We start from the raw sequence: 24,271 nt of genomic DNA, 5'->3' as shown, positions 1-24,271 counted from the left end.
CATACTTTTTATTCTTCCGACGTTCTTTAAATGTGTTGGATATCGTGTCGCGGCCGAAAATATGAATGGACGGAGAAACATTTCTCATCATTTTAATGGATTCATCCCAAGGAAACATTTATAAAAATGCCAAGAATTTTCAAATGAGATCTGTGCCTAGCGGCTTCTACAGCTAACCAGTCTTTCAAGTACAACTTTTCCCACTTCTGATTCATTACACAAAAAGACGCGTCATTAACCTGTGACGCCGCGGAATAGTAGATTAAAAAGCCCTGATAAGAGTGTTCTTAAAGAGGATACCTGAAAGACAGATTCTTACGCTATTTATCACCAAGTCAGCAAAACCTTATCGAAAAACAAGACAACTTTAGCCACTCACGTCGGTCATATCCAAGAAAGTAGGATCAATCTCTTCTCCATACTCATCCACAAACTTTTCATGTACAAGCTCTCCCTTCTCGACGAGTCTGTCTCGGCGCTTGTTCTCACGGTTGAGGAAAAATCGTATACCGAGCTATGATCGTCGACATCAGCTTGAGTTCATAGCAGAATTTCAAGAAAGGTAAGAAAAAATCAAAAAACTTACAAGGATGATAGGGTTGACAACGTAGGTACCAAGGATAATACCCCAGGGAACATAGTATCGAGGAGCGTACTTGGCTTCCCACATCTGCGGAGAAAGAAGATTACCGAGACCTTAATGCCAAACCAGATCAATACGTTTTCTTTTATAATTCGGAACTAAACACTTACAGTATCCGATAAGAAGCATCGCATTTGCAGTAGCCTTCTTCGTGTGCCCAGTGTTGGAAGTCGAACACCACGACAGAGAAAGCACGAAACCAGGAGTACCCACACCACCCAAATAAACGGCAAAGAGCAAAGCACCTTTGGCTGTCCAGGGCAGGGCGACAAGCAAAATACCGGAGACAACATTAGGAATAGAGTAGGATGCGCCGACGTATCCTCGGGCATTGGGGAATTTTTTGATGACAAGAACGGAGGACCAGATGGTAAGGATCTCGATGGCACCGGAGACAGTGCCCAGAAGAGTAGTTTGCCAGACGGTGAATCCAAAGGAATCTACATGGTAAGTTATTAGCTTTCTAGAGATGGGCGTTTATGGCCAGGAGAAGGACCCACTAATGATCAAGCTGGTCATGTTGGTGAGAGAGTTGGCCACATTGTTCGAACCAGCGTAAATGGCAAATGTCCAGCACTTCCAGTCGGTAAGTGCCTCAATGAACTGTTCCTTCTTCCAAGTCTTGTTCTCGATACCGGTACTCTTACCCCTCAACCTCTCAATAGCGATGATCCTCTCCTCTTTGGTAAGGAAGTAGGCGGTCATGGGGTTGTTGGGTATGAAAAACCAGAAGCAGAGACCGACGACAAGGGTGAGGAGACCTGTGATGAGCATGTAGACTTTCCAGGGGGCGATGATGTCGGGGTTGACGTGATACACTCCGAAAGAGACAACACCGTTGAATATTTGAGCGGTACCGTTCATTAAGAACCACTATAAATAGTGGGCTTGTAAGTGTTTGGGCTACTTCGTTGATGAGAACGATACTCACGTAGCCGACACGTTGAGTTGCTTCCTCTTGGGTATAGAACATACTGGTCTGTAAACGTTATTAGACTTCAACTGATTTGATCAAAAATGAAGAGCATTCACCAAAATCAAGAAGCCAGCCGTGATACTGCCTTCACATACACCAAGGAGAAAACGGCAAACAACTATGACGCGTTTGATGGTCAACCACAGAGCTTGAAAGTGAATAAAATGAGGTGGGATACTTACAGAGACCAGCAAAGTTCTTGCATGCCGCGTGACAACAAAGACAGCTAAATGGCATATTGACGTTAGCGTTGCACCTAACTTTTTCTGAGTATGGTAAAAATCTTACACAGCCCAAACGAGAATGTTACAAGCCCTTGAAAAATAGTCAATTTCCAGTTATCAACATTTTTATTCTCAGTTGCACATACATCCATTTTCCTGGAGGAAACTTTTGAAGAGCAAGAGATTGTGGCCATTCGAAAATTAAATAAGAAAGATAAAAGATTGTACCGAGCCAGCTGTGGTGGGATCGATGTCAGTGTACATTTGCAGTAATGCTATTAAACCCGAAGGGTTGGCTCACTTGTACTCAGCCTGTGAAAGGTGTGTGTCGGTCTACATGACAGAGTAAGTCAGCTGAATCAGGGTCAAAAAGAGACAAAAGACGGACTTTAATTCCCAAGATAGCTGATGAACCGAGAGTGGTTTTATCTAGGTATGTTGTCAGTTATGCTCTTCGGAAACCACTCTCACGACCCTTGACCTCTCTCACCCCCTCTTTGTGGCTTTCGCTTGACCAACCCAACTCTTTCTTGTCTATATTCCTTCCCCTTTTCTGTATTACAAGATACTCACCTGTGAACTGGACGAAGTAGAGGGTCATCCTGCGATCATTGCTCGTCAGTCAAATGCAGAAGAAGAGATTGCTACGATAAAACCAGACGTACATGAGAGGCAGAAGGTGCCAATCACATTTCCTCCTAATCCTTGCATTCATCTCCTCTGTAATCTCTCCCTCCCAGCCAGCGACGAAAGCGGCTGCTTCATCGACATCTTGAAGCTGAACGCAGTGCACATCATCGGCGGTTGCTGGTAAGACACTGACATCGGCAGCCGTGACGCCGACATTCTTCTCGTCATCAAGGTGTTTGCTGTCAGACATGGTGGCTCGGTTGTCCAGCAAAGTCTTCTGCACTGTATATTGAGGAAAGTCTTGTCGTCCATCTCGAAGGCTATCTCTTATATGTTCTGTAGTAAACGCCAGAAGCTTGGGTAGTCCAGGTTTAGCAGCTTATCTCTTGATACGCACATAGCTCTCACGAGACTCCCAGACTCTTACCTCTGTAGTGTCCTTCCTTCTCCCTTGTTTTTCTGCCCTTAGTGTCTTTCATGCATTTGCAGTGTCTCCACCCGTATCGGTCTCTTTCAAATCCCATCGGCTGTTGTTACGAACCATCATGCAATAATAATATCGCACCAACGGATAAGGCCGTAATCGGTTTTCACCGATAATTAGATCAAGGCGCTTAAAAACACCGTTCCTAGTTCACATCGGGGTCTTACGGATTTTAACGGCATCACCTGAAAAGACGAATCACAAGTTGCTTTTCTTTATCTTCTTTATCTCTCTATCTGAATAATATCAAATCATTCCACCACGGCGTTTGCAAGTCTCAACTGTAAAGAAGACTATTCCCTGGGCCTCGCGGTCGCCGTTTTGTCCGCTCCCAATATGAAAGTAGAACACTGCAAGCAGCACAGCGAAAACTCAGCTTCGAGTAAAACTAATGAAACTAGTGACTGAATAGGCGAAAAGCAGCGTGAATTGAGGGGGAATCTGGCGAGAGGCGAGGGGTGGATGATGTTGGGGTACTGGTATCGACGCTCGATTGTTAAGTCGCGACAACGATGTTGTCTATAGTTAGCACTTATTTCCATGATGGCAGCGCTGAATGAACATGATCCCACCTTCGCACGTTGCCGATAGTGACCGCTGTTGCTCGAACACTTCATCGCTCGTCTGCGATGAGAATTAGAATGCTAGAGTATCCAGAGAATGAGTCTCATCCTATGGCCGGCGGATTATCTTGAAACTTTATCCTCGTTCAACTTCCGTCTCCAAGCAGGACAGGAGACGGAAGAGAGGATGCTGGATAGCAAAGTACCGGAACGATTGAGGCGACATGCAACCAGTCGTGTGAGGAATTCAATCGTGCGTATCGAAAACTGCAAGATATGGCGCTCGATACCGCAGGAGACGACACATCAACTGATAAGTGAGAGAAGATCAGGAGGGAAGTGGGTACGTATCGTCAGGATAATCAATATTGCTATCAATAATGTAAAGTGCAGAACGAGCAAACTGTTGATTTTTGATAAATGATGAAGGTCTTATTGGCCATTGGCGAATCATTCGTCAGACGCCAGATCATCTCCTGTCCCGGCATCCCGTTATCATGTATCTATAGATTGCTTGACAATGAAACTCGAAGCCGGGGAAGACAGGGCGCAGTTTCACGATCCGTTGCCCACAATCAGACATTCAAACGATACAAGCAATGCTACAGGGTACAGCATTGACGTCCTACCTCTTACCACCTCCTAACGCCTGACCAAAAAAAACACACATTGATGGATATGGTATCTTGGCCAGCTCTGGACTCAATGACATATGGCGACATTTGGCAACATTTCCGCGCGATAAGACGTGGGTGAGGATGATAGCTTGAACTGCGGAAATGCCCGTGACGGAAAGCTGACTGAGCAGTGGACATCTGCAGTGTAGCGGTACCACTCATTGTCCTCCTAGAGGCCGGAAAGCACCTGGTGTTACTTAAGTTTCGTGTCCTCGGTCGTTTGTATTCAGTTGTACCAGAAGCGCTAAGTGTAGGCGATGCGATGGCTGAGCTAGGGAGTTCGAGAAGACTAAGCTGCTTGGAGCTATGCATTTTATCTACTCTAAAAAAGGCTACGCCTTTTATACCTTTCTCTGCCCCACCAGCTGACTCATCTTTCTCACACTTTCCCTGTACCCTCCCCTCAGACATCTCTCCTCCATAACGCCTCCTCGTACGGTCCTCTTTCTCTTCCTCTCTATGCCGTCGAGTGGGGGTAGATTTGAAGCACTCGCAAGAGGTTTAGGTCTACAGATTGTCACAAATAGAGCGTAAAGTTCGAATGTCCAAGGGCAGTGACTGTGATGAGATATTAGTGCAGCATTTCATAGAAGGAAAACGAATGCCACCACGACATTCTGGGAGGACAGGCTGCCAAAAGTATGCATGGTTGATCAATCAACTATACGGAAGCTTTTTGGAAGGCGACAGTGCAAACCGTGCTTCCCTTCTTGCCGCCAAAAGAGAATGTAGGATGAGGGACGCTAGAGCTGCGTTGAATGTCAGCGAAATGTCCAAGTCAAATAGTGGATTGCTTACTGGAACGCTAAGCCTGCAATATAGTTATATTAGCTCTGAAAAGATACCGATAAAGTGATATACTCACCCAATTCTTCTTTCGAGTATCTCTCCTTAATTTCCTCTTCTGTAAAGTTACAGCTGGTAATCAAAAAGAAGCCTCCGGGCTTCACGAGCTTCGCGATCCTCTCCGGGTACACTCCACTCGGTAATCTCTTTTTCTCATCCCCTTCCACTGATTCGTTTGACAGACAAAGCGCATCATAAGTTCCCTTATCCATGACCAAATCCCAATTCTCTCCCTCAAAATCATGTCTCAGCAGGTCTGCGACCCTCCAGTCGGTTGCACACTCATTCTCTACGTCTTCCGGCTCCATCTCATCTTCCAAGCTCTCCCTTTTTGCGGCTTCGACACCTTCGGCGAGGATTTTGGCTGATTCGCAGTAGTCAATGCCGGTGAGGTGGTAGTACTGAGCGGGAGGGGAAGGGGAAATGAGGAAAGAGAGGAGAAGGGTACCGTTCCCGGAACCACATTCGAGGATGCGGAGAGGATGATCGGGTGAGATGGAAGACGGTAAGTGGGTGTGTGCCCATTCACGCATCTTGCGTACGCTGTCTTCGCCAAACCATATCTCACCTTCGTCCCCGATATCGTTGAAAACATTGACTTCGCGCCTGGAAGGATGTACGAGTTTTTAGCTGTCAATAAACAGGTAGGAGATATGACTTACTCGTAGACGCTGTCCCAATGTCCTTTTGTACCAAGTTTGGAAGGAGGAAGCTCTTCAACTGTCATGGCTCACGGTGCGAGTATGAATGTGACATTCGTTTTAAGTTGTTCAAGTCTTCCGAGGAAATTACCTCCACCATGTGAACAAATGTCCTAAATTAAAATGGGCCTTGAATTCTTTGTCTGTTGTAAACTGCATCTAGCATTGAAATCTGGGCATGAAAGGTGTCATTGAAAGCAATAATGGCCCAAACCGGGAGTACATTTTGGGCCAGGTGGGCGAGGTGGAGGTCTCGAGCGTTCGCGACTGATGACGGCGGCGTGTTGACAACCATTTCGACGTTTTGCATCTCCATCTACTCTAACTTTCGTTATGAACAACCCACTTTTAGCTATCCAAGTAAGTCCTAGCACGAGTTTTGATAAATGCACTGCTAATCCATACATGTAGAGTCAGTACTGGGCTGTAAGAGACTACCTCTCTCCGGTACGCCCTTCTCTGTCTTTGCCACCCAGAATGTTGAATACTTAACCGTGCTGCTATAGGTCCTTAGAGAGAGTAAATTCAAGGAGCACGGTAGGATCACTCCAGGTACGTGTGATGGATCATGAGAGAGGCCCGAGGTGATTGAGATGAATAGAGGAATTTGTTGCTGCCGGTGACTTCTTGACTTTCAAGTTTCCGGTTTGGCAGTGGTACGTCACCTGTAGCCTATAAACTATGACTGGCAAGCTAAAGGTTGGCTGTAGGGAGAAGGGAGAATCATCCAGGGCAAGAGACTTTTTGCCCCCCGATAAGCAATACTTGGTCACCCGTAACGGTGAGTCCTTCGCATCCGAGCTTTACCAAGTGCTAACCATGAACTACCAGTCCCCTGTCTGCGACGAGCAACGGCTGTAGACTATACAAATGCCGACGAGGATGCTGAGAAGCTACTTAGCTTCCTGGACGATGTCTGCCTAGTCCTTGACGTAAATAAGATCACAAACTGACATCTTGGTGTAGGCGGAGGAAGCTCCAGGTCCTGATGATGACTGGGTAGCAACCCATATCAACCGTTCCCCACCCCATCGCCCTACAGATATGGACGAAATTCCTGATATTCCCGACTCTCCCACTACCGCACCCACTCGCGAGATGGCCGGGCTTAATGTTTCTTCTGGTGGCAAGTTGGAGGAGGACGAGATTCCTGATATCGATGATATCCCCGACATGGATGAAGAAGGGTTGGAGGATTTGGAAGATGATGCAGCAGTCAGGATTGTGCATCCCAGCGAGGCTGAGGTCAATTCGACGGCGGGGAAGAACCTCCTTCAAGTGAGGACATATGACTGTATTATCAGCTATGATAAGCATTATCAAACTCCGCGATTCTGGTTGTTTGGTTATGACGAGGTAAGTTTATTTATCTGCAGTTGCTTGATATTCAATTCTCATATGAAAAACATAAAGCACAAAAACCCTCTCACCCCTGCTCAAGTATTCCAGGACGTTCCAGCCGACCATGCATTTAAGACGATGACAATGGAATCCTTCCCCCATTCTGGTGCACAGCTTGCGAGCGTACACCCTTGCAAACACGCATCCGTCATGAAAAAGTTTATCGACCGTATGGAAGCTGCCCAGGGTCCAGCGCCTACTGCTGAACCCGAAACGATTTCGTCCACGTCTGGCACTAGTGGAAGCGCAGGTGGGAAGGAAGAGAAGGAGAAAAAGAAGAAGTGGGGTTTGGGCAGCATGGTGAGAAAGGTGACTGGTGGAAGCGTGCCCAAGGTGGAAAAGGATAAGGATGAGGTCGTCACCGGTGTGCCCGTGGATTTCTATCTCGTCATTGTGTGTTTTTTCTTTGTTATCGAATTAATCGTTTGACTGACAGGAAGTCTGTAGTTCCTCAAGTTCATCGCGAGTATCGTGCCTACTATTGAGGTAGACAGTACTACTTCCACTGCTCTCTAGTTTGTGGAAACCCTTCAATGTGAAAAAGGTGATGATGAGAAAAGAGAAGATTTGTATATATCAATGCATTGAAATGATTATGTGCATGATATAAACCTGCGTTGTTTGGTTCCGGCGGAAGTTGAGTTGATTGTTTGTAGTAGGGATGTTTGTTCCCGTCGTCAAGTCCTGACATCCGTCACTTTTCATCTCTTTTCACAATTCTCTTTTCCATCTGCCTCAACATGCCAAAAATCAACGTGACATTCGACGATTTTGATCCCCTCCTCGTTTACTCGGATTACACCCAATGGTCCACTCCGAACCCGCAAGACAACCCGACATGGTATAACGCGAGTGAAAACGAAACGGGCGTACCGTGGCATGAGGCTACCATGCACTACACCACCACCCAAGGCGCTTCATTCGCATTCAACTTTACAGCTTCATCAGCTTGGATATATGGTGCTTCCGGTCCTTCCTCTTCCGCTACCAACTATACAATGACGCTCGACGGGACCTCTTCCTCCCATACAGCTGAAAATACGACCTCCTCCGATAACACGCTTGGTCAAGGGCGGACGTTGTTATGGAGTGTACAGGGGCTGGAAGAAGGGGAGGTACATGAAGTAGAGTTGAGGAATGAGGGGAGCGGGGTGGGAGTGGACCTGGTTGTGCTGGAAGTTGATGTAGGTGAGAATACGAGTAACTCGACGCTGGATAATACTAGCCCTGAGATCAGTTACACTGGGACGTGGGATAGCAATAATGGGAGTTTTTATGGAGGTTCCAGCTCGTACACCCAAGGTGCAGGCAATGAGTTTTCTTTCAATTTCACCGGTACGTCCCCCTTCAACTTGGGAGAACATACAGGCTAACGGTAGGAAAACATAGGCTCTGCGCTGTATATCTACGGTGATCAGGTCAACGATCACGGCCCATATTCCATCTTTTTCAACGCCTCTACCATCCCTTACGCGACGTATAGTGGCCGGTCAGGATGTGGCGTCGGTGGCGTGGAGAAGAGCTGTGAGAAATTGGGGACTCTGAAGGTATTTGTAGGTGGGCTTGGAGAGGGGGAACACCAAGTCAGGTTGATCAATGAGGGTGAGGGAACTTATTTCGGTGAGTAGTTTCTTGGGTGTATCAGGAGAAAATACTGATGACTGATGAATGTGGTTATAAGATTTTGATTACCTCGAATATACCACTCCGTCGACTTATCCCTCTTTCACCCTTGATCCAACCTGCGCCAACGGTATTTGCGCGTCTTCCTCTTCCGGCAATATCACCACTACCGCAGCATCCGGAGCCTCTGGTGCGGCCACAAGCGCAACTACTTCTGCGCCTTCATCTAGCGAGAGTAGTGGTGCAAATGCCAACTTGTATAATCGTGAAAGAGGATATGCAGGGTTGGGGACTGGGCTTTTGGTAGGGGTCATGGGCGTTTGGGGTATGAGAAAGATGGGTTGGGCATAAATGAAACTATGAACATTGGACTATAGTAAGCTGGCTTGCTAGTTCTAGCTTGAAATTCAATGGGTACTAACTCCAACCATGTCTTAGCTATCGTCGTCATACGTCTGTATCTACATCCCGACTATCAATACCTGTACCGTTACCGTTTACATCATGCATGGACATCTACATATGCCGCCAGCCCTGTCCTCTAATCAAAGTGAAGTCTAGAATGGCTGAACAGATACCATACGAGCGTGAATAGGGACTAGCACTCGATCCGGAAACTTGATGATAACCGCACTCCTGTCAGCAATCTTCCCCGGCCCACGAAGGTCAGAATACTAATCATTGTCCCTTGTGAAAAATATGCCCCCTACTTTAGCACGGTATGACTTTGAAAAGCAAGCGCCAGCCTTCAGCCGTTCGAAGAACTTGAGGGCTGGACTTACTTTGGCAGAGCAGCGCCAAGGGTGAACATGCTTCCTGCAGGTACGATATATTGTCGGAAGCCGCCTCTAGAATCATTCAACATTGTATTTCCGCCCTATATATTGAAGGTAAAGTATCAGATGGGCCTTCACCCCCAAGCCATGTCTTACTCGCCCAGTTCCCGACATCCTTGCTTCTTCTTCTATTCTCTTTTTATCTGGGTATAGAACTTTTGATCAAGTACAAAAATGGTCCCAGCAGGAATCAAGGTGGGTTTATTAATATCCCAACGACCAGTAAAGCTGTCCTTCCCCCTTCCTGTAACAGGACTTGAGCCATAGATTACCCCATTCTTCTACAGTACAGCCATGGGAAGAAAAATAAAAAGGCTTCGGGTACGCTTTTCTCCCTTGGGGAACCCATTTAGCTGTTTAGAATGTACGTGTATAATTGGAAGAAGGGATACCGTTACCTTTAGGCTTCCGACCGGTGAGACGTCCAGTGAGTAATGGATGAAAGGAAGAAAAAGGAAAAAGAGGTCGTTCCCATCCATAAAGATCAAAATGGTGCTCAAGACAGTGAAGTAGATAATGAATGAGCGGCGGACGCTAATGGTCCAGCTGGGGTAAAGGTCTGCTGCCCACTAATGTTTTGGAATATACATACAAAGCATACATCTGCTCGACGGTGCTCGTTCAGGAAACCGACTCGAGGGACCAGGGGAAGCCATGGCCTTTTCCTGTTGCTCCTAAACCTCACTTCAAACTGTGTCGTTTGTGCGATTAATTCTTTGGAGTCTCGAGTGGCTGGACAGACACCATCCTCGCATGAATAGGGACCAACACACCATCCGGAAACTATGATCGCGGTCGTTCCCCCCGTCAGTAGTAGCAATTGCGACCACTATTCAAAGCTGGTTACGTACCATGGTCCCAGGGGGAAAGTATGCTCCCCATTTCAACACTGTATGACTAGGAGAAAAACGGGCGTTTTCATCAGCCCTTGCCTTTTTTTTCCAGATTTGTGTAATGTTCAACTGGAACGATGCAACTGGAACACAACTGGAACGTACTTTGGTAAAGCGGCACCAAGAGTGAACATGCTCCCTGCTGGTACTATGTACTCTGTGATCGTCTTTCCTGCTAACGTGACATTGTCCAGCGCCGTACTTGCACCCTGTTGCGTCATCCCATTTGTGAAAAAGACAAGTCTACGGGTCAGCGTTCAACGAGATCCCTCCCTTCACCCGTCACCCGTTTGTCACTCCACCCGCCTGACGACTCGAGCCCACTTTGCGAGGTAGAGTGTGATCTCCCCACGGCGGAGAAACGGACGGAGAGAAAGAGTAGTTGCGAGACGTACGAACTCTGGTTTCGGCCACACAGTCTCGACCTCTTCCGACCCCGCGCCCTTCTTATTCGCCGCCTTTGTCTTGAGAATGTCCACCTCGGACGCCATCAATGCGGCTTTAGACATTCTGTAACGGGAGTTTCTTCTTTTTTATTTAAAAAAAAATTAAAAATTGGATAGACTTTTCCCAGCTTATAGGCTTAACGTTAAAGAGAGGGACATGCAGGCGGTGCGCTGGGCTGTGTAGGGACGATAAAGGATGGGGGCCAACAATGAGCCATGGGACTATCCTTTGTGCCAGTCTTTCCCATTTATCAATCATCTTTCGAGTCTTTAGATCGATCGTTAGACGTAAAACGTTTTCCATTTCCATTGTATGTATAGATAGGTAAAATCAATCGTGCAAGAAAAGGTGATGGATAATTTGAGATCAGTAAGAGGCAAAAGTACTGTAGAAGAAAAAAGCATCTTGTCAAATCGTCGCCGTGAAAAGATATAAAAGAACTACATTTGGAATGTCGTTAAAAAGGCAACAGAGGTATCTAGTTGTTTAGATAAGATGTTGTTTGGTCTTGATCATTTCATCGTTTCGTTTTTTTTTTTTTTTTCATTGTTTCGCCCCGTGCCCCAAAATCATCCCGTTTGCCTCTCCCTCCGCCCCGGCACGTCCAAGGAAAAGAAAAAAGTAAAAGAGGGAAAAAAAAGGTATAAAGTGGAATGGCGAATGGCGAATGGCGTCTTTGTTTTTTTATATAAATTCGTAGCAAGATTGAGTTGGGGCATGAGAAGCGTATTCTAGCGTACTTGCGTTGCGAGGGACATTGAACGTCAACAGATGATTAATAATAATAGTGTTGAAGGGGCATAAAAAAGAAGGGAAAAGTTCTATCATGAAATCAGCCTATAGATCCCAAAGCGTTATCCCAAAAACGCAAACTCACCTCTGTTGAAAAAGAAAAAAAGATGTACGAGACATTAACAATTAAATATCCAAATTCTCCCTCGTCCTCATCGTTTCCTCTGTATCCCTCTCGTACCCTCCGGTTCCAACGCTCGCACTACCTGTCGAAGCGGGCGAAGACGAGACGGGCGCTCCACCGATAACTGAACCGGGAGGACCGGGGGCGGAGCCCGAACCGGCGCCGCTGCCGCCGCCGCCCAACATGTTCCTACTCGCCACAGATTTCAGACCGCCGAGGCCACTGATACCGTTGAGAGATGACTGGGTACCGCCGAATCCGCGGGATTCGCCGGCTGGTCCACGCGGGTTGCGAAGTGGTTGGGACTGGGACTGGGACTGAGAAGCGGTCTGAGATGATGGAGGTTGGGAGGACTGCGACTGCTGGGATTGAGAAGGCTGAGGTTGGGGAGAGGGTATTTGCTGCTGTCCCGAGAAACTGGTGGTAGAAGTTGGGGAGAGCAAGTCCTCGGGCGAAACTCGTCCATTCTGCGCATGCGAATGGGTTTGGGAATATGAATGGGAGTGGGTATGGCCATGGCCGATCCCGTTCACATTATGGACGCTGCTGACGGAGTACATTTTGTTATGCATCCCCAATCCACTGGGAAGAGGCGGGACGGGCGGGATATCATTGACCGAGTTTCCAAACAGGCCGTTGAACGCTCCATACCCTTGTTCTCGTCCGCTCCCGTTTCCATAGGGATGATTCTGGCCGTTGACATTCAGCGTCGCTGCGGAAGCATGTCCGTTCAACCTCCTTCCTCCGACTGCGCCCATGCTCGCATACTCTCTACCCATCTCTCGAATGTTTCCTGAACTTCTCTGTGGGTTCAAGCTCCTCGCAGGATCACGCGCTACGGCGGGGCCGTTGAAGCCTCGCAAGTCGGGCATGGATTTCTTGTACCTCAAATTCGGTGACGGGTCGCCCGATCCGCCGCCGCCGCCGCCGCTAGAGGAAGCGGAATTTTGTTGGGAGCCATAAGGGAGGAGGTAGGTGGGGGATGTGAGAGAGGTGGTCGACAGGAGGGCGGGACGTTGCGGTTCGCGGGTGACCACGACGCACTGTTCTTCCTCGCCACGGGTGACGCTTGTGAGTCCAAGCCTTTGCGCGACGAGATGGACTATACGACGTTCGGTCGGGGAGAGGTTCTTTGAGAACGCGAGCTCGTCCCGCATCCGGTCTTCTTTGAAGACCAAGACCCTGGAGTAAATGTCAAGCGTCATGGGGTCGTTCATGTCGAGCGTGGACGGGAGACTGTCGGCCTGCGAGTTGGAGTTGGTCGACGCGGCGGATGCGGAATGGGGTGGCGACTGGTCGTAGCCGGCGAGCGTCGGGGGCTGCTGGTGTCTGGTGGGAAGGGTGAGCGGAGGAGGCATCTCTTTACGGTCAAACTGCAAACTCCTCATCCGCTTCAACGCCTTTTCCCGCTCAATCTTGTCCTTTTCGCCGGGCTGCAGGACCTTTTTGTATTCGACCCGCAGTTTCCGCCCCTGGACATCGTACCCGTTCAACGCGGCAACCACACTCGCTGCTTCGTCTGGCGCGCGGAAATTTGCAAACGCCAGTCCGCGGAAGACACCGTTGTCGTGGTGGTAGTTGAATGCGTAGGGGAGCGGCGCGCCAAGGGACTCCATCACGCCCAGCAGTGTCTCGCGGGTGACGGCGAATGGAATGTTCTTGATCACGATGGCGGTCGGGATGACATCGTCGTCCTGCGTGGGGATGGCGGGCATGGCGTAGCCGTTCCTCCACCCGTCGGCGGGGTGGGACGCCTGCGGGTGCTGGCGGGAAACGGCGTAGGCGCCCGCGAAGCCGATGGGCGCGTAGCCGATGGGGGGCGAGGGGGTGCGGACGATGTCCATGGGCGTGGCGAAGGCGCCGTCGGGGTAGGGCTGGTACGGGTACGGCTGGCGGGGGTTGGGGGCGGAGGAGGGGGGGGAGAGGGTGGGGGGCGGGGAGGGGACGTCGGGGCGGTACTCGTGGGGGTCGTACCAGTTCTGGGCTTGTCAGCGTGGTCTGGGGGGGGGAGGGGGGCTCACATTAGGCAGGCCACGGGAGCTGCGCTTGTTCGCGGGGGACCAGTCTGGGCTGGCGGCGGGGGGGGCGCCGAACACGGGGTTGTAGCGGTAGGCGGGCGGGTAGGCGGGCGGGGAGACGGCGAGCGCCTGGAGGCCGAGGAGGGGGGGGGAGTGCGTGTTCATGGCGGGGGTCGTTACTCGTGGCGGGGGTCGTTGGCGGGGGAGGCTCGCTCAAGGCAACGCGAAAACAAACATTAGCCCTGCGATTACTTTCCCGCCCTTTTATCGCATTTATCCCGAGCCTGATCGCGACCCTGGCTGCTGTCGCGAGTCATCGACCGCCGCACATTCTTCCTCCCAACTCGCCACCGCACATTCTTCCATGCATCGAGCCGCCACCCGCACTCTTCCATCCATGCACCATCCCTGCACTCCTCCCGCACCACACTGACTGCTCCCGCACGATCCACGCGTTTGTTGTCGCCGGGCGAAAATCCCTGGATCTTCGTACCTTGCCCTGTTCCGACTCGACTCGTCTCCCGCGTCTTGCTCAACTGCGGATAATCAAAGAACGACAAATGCATTCATTTGTGTGCGGATGCAAAACTCGGCCGCATGACTCGCGCCTTTTATGTATTACCCCTCGCCCACCCAAAAGCCCAGATGAAAAACCGTGTGCGTATGAAAATGCTAATTTACGATGCAGAAGACGAGATGAAAAGCGTAAAAGTAACCGTATTATTCGTAAAAGGACAAGGATTAAAGCGATACTCGGTACAAGCAGACAGGTAGCAGTTTGACAAGATGAAAAATGGATTCCGTGTATTCGTTTGATGTGTTAAAGAGCTTGTTTGAGATGGTGAGACAACAATTATAGGTTCGCTTGCTCAGTCGATAAGCCCGAGTTCGTAAGGGCTCAGCCGCAAAGATTTAAACTGGACATATTATCAGCGCCCATTGTCTAGCACAGCGGGTAAAAGACCAACAAAACTCACCATTCAGCCTCAAGACTGTCCATTATACTCCCCCCCCCGCAGACTCTGCCCAAAAGCGTGAAACCTCCTAGATCGTAACCCGTCAGCCTTTTTAAATCTTTCCCACCAAACTTTTGCACTTACATTCACGTCAACGTCTTTCCGCTGTCCACACTCTCCGCGCTCTCCAATGGCGGTCTCTCAAACACCGTTTCCAGCCCGGGCGTCTCCATCTCCGTCTCCGTCTCTATCGGCGGGGTTGGCGCAATCACCTGAACGGGCCACGGCGGCGGAGAGGGTTTGCAAACCGTCTTTTCGTCGCGCATCATCGCCGTCGGACTTTCCACCACCACCATCTGCCCGCCCGACGCCGCCGCCGCCACGCCCAAGTACACCTCGTCCTCACTTGAACCTCTGCACACCACATCTCGATTCAACCCTGCCCCGACGCCGCCGCTTGAGATGGAGAGCGAGTCCATCGCAGGTGTAGGCAGCATCTCGTCGTCGTCGTCGCTGGACCCCGAGTGGCCCGATCGCGTTTGCGCGTGCGCCCCCTCGGCCAAAGACGACCTCGTGGACCGGGGCGAGGAAGGGACGGAAAGCGGGGGAAGAAGACTGGCAGGCTGGATCCGCGGCGACGGCGTAGCAGAAGCGCAGGGCACTGGCGGTGTCGTCGGTGTGCGTAAAGTTGTGAATGAGCGCCGCGACGTCTGGGAACATGTCGATCCTGATCGGTTGAGCAGTGTGTTGCGCGAAGAAGCGGCAGCAAAAGACGAAGAGGAAGAAGGGACGGACCCGCGCCGGCCAGCAGAGGTGTACCCCGTCGAATCCGACCCCGCACTGATACTCGTCGTCCGCATCTTTTCCCCCAACGTACCGCCCCTCGCATGCCCAACCCCGCCCGCCTCGGTCTCGGTCGCGATGCTTTGCCGACGCTGGTACAACGACGCTGTACTGACGGCCGGGCTCTGAGGGACGGTCGGGATACCACTCGCACTGGCCCGTGACCGGTGTGCTGACAGCTCGGAAAGCGGGAGGCGGAAGAGGTGCGCGGCGGGGAGAGAACCGCGTCGGGCGAGGAGACTAGGGGGGATAGGCTGAGGAAGCGCTTTTTGCTGGAACGAGAGCGTGCTTGGCCGTCTGATAGATCCGTGATGCGCGAGCGGGCCAGGTGTCGGCAGCGGCGTGACCGAGCGCGTAGACGGATGGTGGTTGTTGCTCGACGAGGCAGACGTCGCGTCCGTGACCACCGGCGTCTCAGCCGTCGCCGAGTGCACGATGGACGGCCGGCGCCCCGCGACGGGCAGAGTAGTAATGTCCGACACGGTTGAGCTGCGCCGCGTAGCAGGCGGTGAAGGGATATCGGACTGCGAGTGAAGAGAGTGCTGTGAGGATATCGAGAGAGGACGGGCGCGGAAGATGGGAGACCGGGAATTCGAGCGTGATTGCGGAGAGCTCCCCTTGATGGACGAAGATCGACTGGTTGACCTGTCGCCAGTCATGTCCGGGTACTCGAACGGACCTTGCTCAACCACCGGTGTACCAAGAAACGGCGCAGAGGGACAAGTCCCAAACGTAAAACCCTCGCGCGGAAGCGCTATGCCCTCGTCGCCGGGAGACACGACGCCCAAAGAAGCAGCAGCAGCAGCGCCGCCTTGAGGTGGGAACGCAAACGTGCTAAAGGCCGGCGGCGGCGGGACAGCGAGAGAAAGGTTGACAACACGCTTGGATGCTTGCCCGGCGGCGATATGCTCACGCAGCAAAGCGTCCTGCTCGCCTTCGCTATCGTCAACCGTCGCAGATTCCGTAACGACCATCTCGCCCGCAGCGCCGTCAAGTTCGTAGAGCGGGGTGAGAGGCGCACCGCAGACGTTGGTCGTGGCTGACGAGACTGAGGATCGTGGCGATCCTGATGGGGAGAACATTGTTATTGGATCGAATTGGTCGCGGCACATAACGTTGAGAATAGATGGATTTGTTTTGGGAGAATTCACGTCCTTGTCCCCGGGCGTGAGAAGAACGGTAATAATTATTATAGGAATGCAAGGTGGCGGCCGCCTCGGTCAAAAATGGCCTAGAATGGAGATTTCTCTTGGCCAATTTGTCCCTCAAAAAAGACCTTGCGTTCGGGTCCCGACCATAGAACATTTCGCAGATCCCAGCAGGAAGCTTTTTTTCCCTTGAAAATAAGGGCGGAAAACCCTTATCAGCCTTCAGCCGGTTGCCGTCCCCTTTTTTTATACAAATAAACCTGCCGTTCCTTTTTTTCGGCACGAAAATCGCATGCCCCTCATTTTTTTAGCCCAGGATATCAAGCACGCAAAATATCCGGGGCATGGGGATAAATAAGCTGGGGGGAATAATTAGACAATTGAGACGATTCACGCAAGTTGCGTCGTGCGTCTCTCGTCGAATTAAAAAGGACATACGGATGCGACCAAAAACTCGTAGCTAACATGCATGCATGATCGATGCTCATCCGTTTACGTTGAAATTGCCAAGTCACCAGTCAGCCAAACAATCATCATCCAGGATGAATGGAAATCGGCGGGAGTCAGGGTCGTAACAGAAGCGGCGTGAAAAGGTCGCTTCATCCAGATCTGGGGCCTGATAAACGATAGATAGATAACCACCAACTAGCCAGTAAAAGGATGTGCGCCCGTCGTTCCATGATGATCGGCAAATGGCAATGATCAAAGTCGCCTGCAGACAAACACATGCAGCATTCGGAATATGACATTGGCAGTGTATCTATAACTTGGTCCGCATGGCAAAGACCTGCAGTAACCGACCGCTCCATTGTCCGATTGTAGAAAAATCCAAGTATGGAAAGATTATCATCCGTCGGTGCACAGAAAGCGGCTCTTCACAACTGCTGGAATTGCATGCTGCTTCTACGTATCAGCCTTGGCTGTCCCCGCTGCCAACCAAACTACGTTCCCTTTTGTTTTTCTATTTCCATCTATAAACCGGTGATTGACCTGCGCACATCACCGCGGAATTGAATTTTTAATCTCGTCCACCTCCACCTCTACCGCCGTTCCCATGTCGTAAACGTCTTCATCATTCTGGAGGCATGTTCATATGTCCCTAAAATCAAAACCTCTGACCTCAAGCTAACATCCACCTCCCGCCAAAACGTCAATGAGAAAAAGAAACGGGGAGTAGTGACTGCATAAACGCAAGCAACCAGATAGAACCGTATGGCCCAACCACCAAGCATCGACCGAGCCTTTGGTCTTTCATCCGTTTTTGTCTTTTTTCGTCACCCCAAAACCGAAAAGGAACAAAAGATAAAGGATGGGAGTAATGGGAGATAGAGGAGATAGAAGGAGTTGATGGTTAGTAATGCATGCTATCATTTCAAGTCTTCAGATGATTTACCGTCTCGCCCTAGTATGTGAAACGGACGAAAGGTTTAAGCTGTCGCACAACAATAATGGCGTAAAAGCGGGGTTAACGTGCAAGAACCAGATGATGTTACATATGCTGTAAAGATGGTCATAGGGGAAGGTATCCTGCTGATCGACTTGGATTCAAAAACAGACTTTATCAGCACAACTACTTCCCAGTAGCCGAGCGTCGTTTGCCTTCTAATATACTTGCAACAACTGCCTCCCAGGTCAATCTTTAGCCTTTTTAGGCTCGACATTAAACGTTACGCTATGCAAGGTGCACCAGCCGCCCTATCAACACAATCATTCCTGCACTTTTATTATAACAATTCAACTGTCAACTGACGACTGTTGTTTGTCAACTATCAACGATTTATCAGCTATTGGTCGTCAACCATCAGCAAGTGTCAATCACCGCCCACCCTCCCACAACGCCGGATGCCCGACGGCCGACAGCCAATCTTTACTTGTTATCTGTCATGTCCGTCGTCCTATTTTTTTTTGATCCCAAATCTTGAATTCTGACCTATCAGCCACGGCACCTTGTTGTAAAATTGAATCCATCCCAAAACTTCCTTAGCCCTCGGCGTATCTCTGCCCTCAGCATTCAGCAAACAACCTTTATCAACGTCTTTCTTTTCCCCCAAAGGGTCGCCCGATTTCCATTTCGTTTCTGAGATTGAGCTATTTTTCATTCGTTCCGTGCGATAAATTTGCTGTTGTGGGTTCAGGTACTGATTGACAGAAGATGAGCAGCAAAAGACATTTCATGAACTTCTTCTGGACTACCGTATTTAGACGTTATGCTAACGGCTATCAGCGGGAAGCGGTGAACTGGCTATTACTATACTTATCAGTCAGATGACCGCTCCTCGTCCCTTCTTGGGCCAATCAATTACGTCTAAAGCGACAATTATATGTGGGACGCAGCGGGTAGCAAGTGCTTTTACAGTCCTTAGCAGCTGACAGGGGATGTGGACAGCTGCAGGCAGAGACAGACGGGACGATTATAAGCTTATTATGGTCCAAGCCCTCGACTTTGGCTGCTTAGGCTTGATGAAACGGGGTATAGCTAGTTCAAGGTCCCAGGGGCATACAGACGGTATATTTGCATAGCTACAAATAATTTACCGTCGCGTTATTTATTTATGTAGCATAGATAGACGTGGGATTAGCACAGACTAGAATTCGTACTTCACTCTAATAACCCTGAAGACCGACGTTTTATCAGAAGAAGAACGAAGAAGCAATCCGGAAAAAAGCGGGGTTTTTGCTGGAATTTTTAGAGCAATAAAAAATGAAATGAAAAAAAAATGAGCTGGAACGCGCTAAAAACGATGCTAAAATAAATGAGCTTTTTTGCTTTTGCCGCCGGCAGCTTGCCTGCTCACTGCGACCCACAAATCTCCACTTCTACCATCCGGGGAAAGGGTTCATCAAAAGTGGGGGATCGACGTTACCCCGAAAAATACAACAATACGTGTTCAACCTTTGTTCTGTGAGCAAAAGTCTGCTCTCTGGTGTTCAGTCCAATAAACTAGATTTCAGGAGGAATGTCAACATAGATGCACTTCTTCAGGAACCAGGACGTAGTGCCGCGAAGCGGATGAAGGTGTATGGAGACATACGCAAACCCAGTCCATGCCGCTTCTTGGTTATATTACTATCAAATACAAAGACTTCGTCTAATGCCATACAAGTACACGTTACAGCAAGTCACCGATAGCACATTCGTCGACATTAGGGTACGTCAAATCTATTTAGCAAAGGTTTCGAAGCAAGAATAGCCAAACAAGGCTTGGAGCTTCGTGGGGGATGGGAAGACTCGTGCACTAAAGTTCAGTCACCCTCATCATATGGCAACTCTTTAAGGATCACCAATCAGTACTCAGCATCCTTACTGCCTGGTAAGTGACGCTTCCTACAGCATGGGCACCGAGAAATACATGTAAAGGTCAAATGCCGGCATAATCGGGGTTGTGAAAGGCGAAAAAGACGGATGTCATAGAGAAGATGCCAAAACAAGTCTCAGTTACCTTGCAAGCTTCGAGATATAGACTGCCGGAACGGGTAGAGGTGTCTTTTTTGGAACGGCGGATACGGTTGCAGAAGTTGAAGGTCTGATATTTCCGTTGGGATTCCTAAATGTCAACCTATATCTAAACGAAGCTTCCAAGTAACGCCTATTTCTGAGCTCTTCAGCCCAATTCTGATAGCCGTCTGCTTCTAATCTCTTACCCTCTTTGGCTCATTTTGCCTGTCAATCTACCCTTGGAAGCGCCTTGAGAGTTCTTCACCGGTAGTATTTGTGTGTACCACATGTGCCATGATGCAGGACGGAGAAACCGGCTTATCTATATGCCTCGGCTTCTTGTCCTTTCTTCCTCTTCTGTTCCGCTCGCGTCTGCTACCCAAACGGCCACTCAAGCTTCCGCACGTAATCGGCGAACGGATAAAGGCCGGCAAATGAGGATGTGGAGCATTCAAGTCCGAAGTAAGAGGGTAGATGGGAGGAGGAAGATTGAGGAAGATCGTTTAATTGATGCAGTACAGCAGTGATTGGTAATTTGATTGGGATGAAGGGATCCGTGAGTTTGGGATCTGGCGGAATTACTGACAAGCATAAGGTCATGATCGGCACGAACGAAGGACGACCGATGACAACGGAAGGCCAAGAAAGACGTGAGTGGCGAAGACAAGACATCATACATTCCGAACCTCGCTTGTTGATGTGCTCCGACCGGGTAACTAAAGGGAAACCGGGTTGCGACGGCTGCGCTGTATTCCCTCATGCTTCTTGCCAGTGAAGAGATCTTAGAAAAATATTTTGAAATCATTGTCTGGATGCGGTTGTTTTATTAATAGTTCATGCATTCCTTGGATTTCGGGGACAACAAGTTCGACACCGACGGAAGCTGGGAACTCGTTAAATGTGGCCAATAGAGTAAAGCAATTATCTATTTTTTATATCACATATTTATAAGCCTAACTCATGAGTTATTACGCCAACGCTTGGCCTACTTATCGCCGTTTGGGCCCTCTGATCTTCATCCAGGGATTGTCGAAAAAAGGGCAAAATCACCCCAGCAAGTCCAGCCAACGTTGCACTTTCTACAAGTCCCTCCTCCTCAGACCATCCGTCGGAGACTGGCCAACCGTCCATGGTGCTTGCGACGAGCCAAAAAGTATTACAATAATAATCGGGATCAGGTTTGTAATCATGTAATATAATGTTTTTAGCATTTGCCCCTTTCAACAAGCTCTCCGTAGTTTAGTGTGGTTTAGAGCGTCAGACTGTAATTGGTTAACAATCTCACATCTGAAAGTCGTGCGTTCGACTCGCACCGGGGAGATATTTTTTGGGATTTTTGGTGCTTTTTTTTTCTTTTCGTTCAAGCCGTCATTCTTGTTTTTTTTCTGCTTTAGATCATCATGCTTGTGTGCTTTTTACCATGCATAGCCTACATCAGAAAAAATATAGAGAGAACGTGTGATACCGTAGAGGCAAGCTAAGTTGCAGTTCCCAGTTGAGACGAATGATCCATAAATAATTATTTCTAAGGAAACGATACATCATCATCATTATTATTGGAACCATCATCATATTATCACTTTCTACAACGATGTACTGTCTATCCATCGCGCCAGTGACTACTGAGCTGCCTAATACTTTTCAACAAACGGCTCAGACTAATTGTCCAGTGCATAAGGATCATCTACGTTAAACAGCTCGTGAATAATACGTAAAAAGTGGGTTACCAGATTACTCCTTCCAATTCTGTTAATGGAACAAGACGTAGGGAACACCTAATGAAGTGATATGGAGAAAACGTAACCATGTGGTTGAGTAATAAAGGGAAGCTACAGAGAGAGGAAAAAAAGTATTGAAAGGAGAATTAAATTGGATGAACTTATCATACACCATCCCCTTACGAAGTGAATTGTCCATCCCACCACCTGACATGCGACGTCATCGACAAGTCACAACTTGGCATCACAAAATGCCCCTCTTTCCTCCATTCTGCTGATCATCTCAAAGGGCACATATGTACTAGCCCAGCTAGTAATGTCCTTGCCCATACCCGCCGCCGGCACCATATTGGCCATACCCTTGCTGCCCATACGCGCTCTGAGCGTAGCCAGGTTGGTTACCATAGTATTGGTTACCGTTGTATCCGCCAACGAGGGATCCACCGGCCCCGCGGTATGCTGATTGGGCATCGTCTTCGTAGTATTCCATACCGGTCTACGATCGTAAGAGGGCCAATAGTCAGTTTGCAGTAGACGATTGGAAGAAAGGAATAGAAAGGACATACGGCAAGGAGGGGGTCTTTGACGTCCCATACAGCTTGCTTAGAGCCAACGGAGAACTCAAGATCTTCCTTGGTAATAGCTGGACAAGTAGTTATCAGAATGTATCTCGAACAATCGCGATGTGGCAGAGTGAAAACTCACAGTCCCAGTATTTGTAGACCATCATGACGGCGAAAAGGAAGGCGAGGGTAGAGAAGAAAACTGGTAGGATGTCAGTCCATAAAATGTGGGAGACGGTAGGGGATATTCAGGACATACCGCCATCGACGTAGTGCTTAACAGCGTCACAAATTGTTACTGAGAAGGTGACCAACAGAAGGACACCGGCGATATAGAAACCAGCCATGAAAAGGAGATCACCAATAACCTACGCGTTTTATTTAGCTTTTTCTTCCCAGAGATAAGTCCTTCAATGTATGTAAACTTATTTTGACTTACCCATCGGTCATCCAAAGTCCTAACCACTAACAACATCTGCGAGATAAAGTAGATCAAGACACACACACAAGGGAATACCAAGTACGTGATGAACAATCCCACAGTATTTGTCGGTGACATGGAAGAGGAGGTTCCCTTGAATGTAGCAACTGGGATACCAAAACAGACGGCACCGACGACAAGTGAGGAGATACGAAGGAACCATAGTGACATGGGTGTACCGTCTTCATGGAATTGAAACCCGACAAAACCGTTCAAAAGAAGACACCAATACAGCGCGCCGACGCTACCCGCGTATATCGCCGCGAACCACTACAAGGTTACTCTTATCAGGCAAAAAGTCATTTTGTCGAAAGTGAAAGTGACTCACAGGGTAGACCTTGTTGGCGGTGGGGATGATGGCGGAATCTAGGAAGATGGCGAAGAGCTCGACCCAAATGTACATGTAGAAAAACAGGACAATTTCTTTTCGGCCAACAGCGGTATATTTGGAACGGACGTGAAGGAGCATGATGGTCGCCATGACCAACGCAGCAATGTGCAGGATGCATGTTGCTATCGGTATCTGGTTAGTGCACTGAAACTAAACCTTCCGTAGTTGCCCATCCCGATCACTCACCCGGCTGGAAGATAATCTGACTACCCAGTTGGACGTTTCGGCTGTAACATGTCGGAGCCATCCCTTGCTGATCACCAAGCATGGGACAAACCACTAAAGCGGCATGTTCACATATATAATCAAAGGACCCAAACTTGAACGCCGCGTTATCCGACATGGTTGAAGTATACTTATTGGAGGGTATGTAGGATCAGATGGTGAATGGGTGAGGTTGGGGAGGGTTGGGGATTTGGTTGGCGCTCGCAAGAGGTGATGGATAGGGACGCGATTCGACGTGATCTCTGCGACGAAGGGAGATTGAGCTGATTCGGGTATGGTATTGTGGTTGGACAGTTGGAGGATACGCGGTAATTTGCCGCCGCTAGTCCGTCTACCGTCTTCGAGGAGGGATTAAGACCGAAAGAATAGAGCAGGCGGAAAATGTATTTGATTCTATGAATAGAGTGAAAACACAAAGGGCAACAAGGGAAAGGCTGTTCAGAGGAAGAACTTACGTAATCCTAAAAAGTAAGAGAAAACAGTTTACGTAAACTGTTATTACGCCGCGTCACCGCTCGTAGGATTCATGGTCGTCCACAATAAGTGTGAAACAGCAATTTATATACGTACGATTCACAACTGTATTTATTGATCATGGCTGACGACAGCGTGCCCCTTCCCTACCCCAACCT

At 49.1% G+C, this 24,271-nt stretch overlaps 9 protein-coding genes and 1 non-coding gene across 10 annotated transcripts in view; 4 read left to right on the top strand and 6 right to left on the bottom strand.

Moving 5' to 3' along the window:
* Nucleotides 1-110: 110 nt before the first annotated feature.
* CNK00380 (membrane transporter, putative) lies at nt 111-3,457 on the bottom strand. The gene is made up of 15 exons (XM_567607.1): nt 2,901-3,457; nt 2,509-2,828; nt 2,417-2,445; nt 2,232-2,272; nt 2,145-2,176; nt 1,990-2,079; nt 1,908-1,934; nt 1,802-1,845; nt 1,676-1,737; nt 1,575-1,622; nt 1,144-1,516; nt 754-1,083; nt 587-696; nt 380-514; nt 111-320 (listed from the first exon to the last, which is right to left on the bottom strand). Exons 2-15 carry the CDS (start codon nt 2,721-2,723, stop codon nt 288-290), a joined length of 1,569 nt encoding a protein of 522 aa, XP_567607.1. The 5' UTR covers nt 2,724-2,828; nt 2,901-3,457; the 3' UTR covers nt 111-287.
* Nucleotides 3,458-4,495: 1,038 nt separating this feature from the next.
* On the bottom strand, nt 4,496-5,802 carry CNK00370 (hypothetical protein). Its single transcript, XM_567606.2, has 4 exons — nt 5,706-5,802; nt 5,063-5,649; nt 4,996-5,008; nt 4,496-4,946 (listed from the first exon to the last, which is right to left on the bottom strand). Exons 1-4 carry the CDS (start codon nt 5,768-5,770, stop codon nt 4,859-4,861), a joined length of 753 nt encoding a protein of 250 aa, XP_567606.1. The 5' UTR covers nt 5,771-5,802; the 3' UTR covers nt 4,496-4,858.
* A 251-nt stretch (nt 5,803-6,053) lies between these two features.
* CNK00360 (autophagy-related protein, putative) lies at nt 6,054-7,796 on the top strand. Its single transcript, XM_567605.2, has 9 exons — nt 6,054-6,104; nt 6,156-6,191; nt 6,251-6,296; nt 6,346-6,400; nt 6,455-6,525; nt 6,576-6,658; nt 6,711-7,100; nt 7,158-7,538; nt 7,593-7,796. Exons 1-9 carry the CDS (start codon nt 6,078-6,080, stop codon nt 7,659-7,661), a joined length of 1,158 nt encoding a protein of 385 aa, XP_567605.1. The 5' UTR covers nt 6,054-6,077; the 3' UTR covers nt 7,662-7,796.
* Nucleotides 7,797-7,857: 61 nt separating this feature from the next.
* Nucleotides 7,858-9,259, top strand: CNK00350 (expressed protein). The gene is made up of 4 exons (XM_024658022.1): nt 7,858-8,480; nt 8,535-8,765; nt 8,827-9,144; nt 9,207-9,259. The coding sequence occupies exons 1-3, from the start codon at nt 7,886-7,888 to the stop codon at nt 9,117-9,119; spliced, it is 1,119 nt and encodes a 372-aa protein (XP_024513699.1). The 5' UTR covers nt 7,858-7,885; the 3' UTR covers nt 9,120-9,144; nt 9,207-9,259.
* On the bottom strand, nt 9,231-11,062 carry CNK00340 (hypothetical protein). Its single transcript, XM_567603.2, has 5 exons — nt 10,893-11,062; nt 10,822-10,841; nt 10,603-10,698; nt 10,456-10,501; nt 9,231-10,387 (listed from the first exon to the last, which is right to left on the bottom strand). The coding sequence occupies exons 1-5, from the start codon at nt 11,004-11,006 to the stop codon at nt 10,313-10,315; spliced, it is 351 nt and encodes a 116-aa protein (XP_567603.1). The 5' UTR covers nt 11,007-11,062; the 3' UTR covers nt 9,231-10,312.
* Nucleotides 11,063-11,250: 188 nt separating this feature from the next.
* Nucleotides 11,251-14,061, bottom strand: CNK00330 (cytoplasm protein, putative). Its single transcript, XM_567602.1, has 3 exons — nt 13,882-14,061; nt 11,822-13,839; nt 11,251-11,765 (listed from the first exon to the last, which is right to left on the bottom strand). The coding sequence occupies exons 1-2, from the start codon at nt 14,041-14,043 to the stop codon at nt 11,863-11,865; spliced, it is 2,139 nt and encodes a 712-aa protein (XP_567602.1). The 5' UTR covers nt 14,044-14,061; the 3' UTR covers nt 11,251-11,765; nt 11,822-11,862.
* A 382-nt stretch (nt 14,062-14,443) lies between these two features.
* On the bottom strand, nt 14,444-16,855 carry CNK00320 (hypothetical protein). Its single transcript, XM_024658021.1, has 3 exons — nt 14,979-16,855; nt 14,856-14,922; nt 14,444-14,795 (listed from the first exon to the last, which is right to left on the bottom strand). Exon 1 carries the CDS (start codon nt 16,787-16,789, stop codon nt 14,981-14,983), a length of 1,809 nt encoding a protein of 602 aa, XP_024513698.1. The 5' UTR covers nt 16,790-16,855; the 3' UTR covers nt 14,444-14,795; nt 14,856-14,922; nt 14,979-14,980.
* A 4,634-nt stretch (nt 16,856-21,489) lies between these two features.
* On the top strand, nt 21,490-21,582 carry CNK00310. Its single transcript has one exon. It is a non-coding gene; the product is annotated as a tRNA-Tyr (tRNA).
* A 273-nt stretch (nt 21,583-21,855) lies between these two features.
* CNK00300 (cell wall chitin biosynthesis-related protein, putative) lies at nt 21,856-24,031 on the bottom strand. Its single transcript, XM_567600.2, has 7 exons — nt 23,601-24,031; nt 23,352-23,536; nt 22,982-23,293; nt 22,802-22,910; nt 22,685-22,744; nt 22,546-22,622; nt 21,856-22,475 (listed from the first exon to the last, which is right to left on the bottom strand). Exons 1-7 carry the CDS (start codon nt 23,755-23,757, stop codon nt 22,290-22,292), a joined length of 1,086 nt encoding a protein of 361 aa, XP_567600.1. The 5' UTR covers nt 23,758-24,031; the 3' UTR covers nt 21,856-22,289.
* Nucleotides 24,032-24,199: 168 nt separating this feature from the next.
* The window catches only part of CNK00290 (conserved hypothetical protein), a 1,526-nt gene continuing 1,454 nt past the window's right edge, over nt 24,200-24,271 (top strand). The window contains exon 1 of the mRNA XM_567599.2: nt 24,200-24,271. This exon is cut by the window's right edge and continues 92 nt beyond it. Within this exon, the coding sequence (XP_567599.1) occupies nt 24,234-24,271 (38 nt within the window). The 5' untranslated portion in view covers nt 24,200-24,233.

Source organism: Cryptococcus neoformans (assembly GCF_000091045.1).
Source record: "Cryptococcus neoformans var. neoformans JEC21 chromosome 11 sequence".
NCBI classification, from domain to species: Eukaryota; Fungi; Basidiomycota; class Tremellomycetes; order Tremellales; family Cryptococcaceae; genus Cryptococcus; species Cryptococcus deneoformans.
Note: the sequence above shows the minus strand (reverse complement) of the source record. Positions and strands in the feature narration are given on the sequence as shown.

Coding starts and splice junctions, on each gene's coding strand:
- CNK00380 (XM_567607.1), bottom strand. CDS start 2,723: ATGTCTGACAGCAAACACCTTGATGACGAGAAGAATGTCGGCGTCACG. Junction 1,935..1,989: donor TTTCCTCCAGGAAAATGGAT/GTATGTGCAACT, acceptor CTATTTTTCAAG/GGCTTGTAACATTCTCGTTT. Junction 697..753: donor GATGCTTCTTATCGGATACT/GTAAGTGTTTAG, acceptor TTTGGCATTAAG/GTCTCGGTAATCTTCTTTCT.
- CNK00370 (XM_567606.2), bottom strand. CDS start 5,770: ATGACAGTTGAAGAGCTTCCTCCTTCCAAACTTGGTACAAAAGGACAT. Junction 5,650..5,705: donor CATTGGGACAGCGTCTACGA/GTAAGTCATATC, acceptor ACATCCTTCCAG/GCGCGAAGTCAATGTTTTCA.
- CNK00360 (XM_567605.2), top strand. CDS start 6,078: ATGAACAACCCACTTTTAGCTATCCAA. Junction 6,105..6,155: donor ACCCACTTTTAGCTATCCAA/GTAAGTCCTAGC, acceptor CCATACATGTAG/AGTCAGTACTGGGCTGTAAG. Junction 6,526..6,575: donor ATACTTGGTCACCCGTAACG/GTGAGTCCTTCG, acceptor ATGAACTACCAG/TCCCCTGTCTGCGACGAGCA.
- CNK00350 (XM_024658022.1), top strand. CDS start 7,886: ATGCCAAAAATCAACGTGACATTCGACGATTTTGATCCCCTCCTCGTT. Junction 8,481..8,534: donor GTTTTCTTTCAATTTCACCG/GTACGTCCCCCT, acceptor AGGAAAACATAG/GCTCTGCGCTGTATATCTAC. Junction 8,766..8,826: donor GGGTGAGGGAACTTATTTCG/GTGAGTAGTTTC, acceptor TGTGGTTATAAG/ATTTTGATTACCTCGAATAT.
- CNK00340 (XM_567603.2), bottom strand. CDS start 11,006: ATGTCTAAAGCCGCATTGATGGCGTCCGAGGTGGACATTCTCAAGACA. Junction 10,502..10,602: donor CTTGGTGCCGCTTTACCAAA/GTACGTTCCAGT, acceptor TTTTTCTCCTAG/TCATACAGTGTTGAAATGGG. Junction 10,388..10,455: donor ACTTTCCCCCTGGGACCATG/GTACGTAACCAG, acceptor CCGCGATCATAG/TTTCCGGATGGTGTGTTGGT.
- CNK00330 (XM_567602.1), bottom strand. CDS start 14,043: ATGAACACGCACTCCCCCCCCCTCCTCGGCCTCCAGGCGCTCGCCGTC. Junction 13,840..13,881: donor GCTCCCGTGGCCTGCCTAAT/GTGAGCCCCCCT, acceptor TGACAAGCCCAG/AACTGGTACGACCCCCACGA.
- CNK00320 (XM_024658021.1), bottom strand. CDS start 16,789: ATGTGCCGCGACCAATTCGATCCAATAACAATGTTCTCCCCATCAGGA.
- CNK00300 (XM_567600.2), bottom strand. CDS start 23,757: ATGTCGGATAACGCGGCGTTCAAGTTTGGGTCCTTTGATTATATATGT. Junction 22,911..22,981: donor GGACTTTGGATGACCGATGG/GTAAGTCAAAAT, acceptor TAAAACGCGTAG/GTTATTGGTGATCTCCTTTT. Junction 22,476..22,545: donor TCAAAGACCCCCTCCTTGCC/GTATGTCCTTTC, acceptor TTACGATCGTAG/ACCGGTATGGAATACTACGA.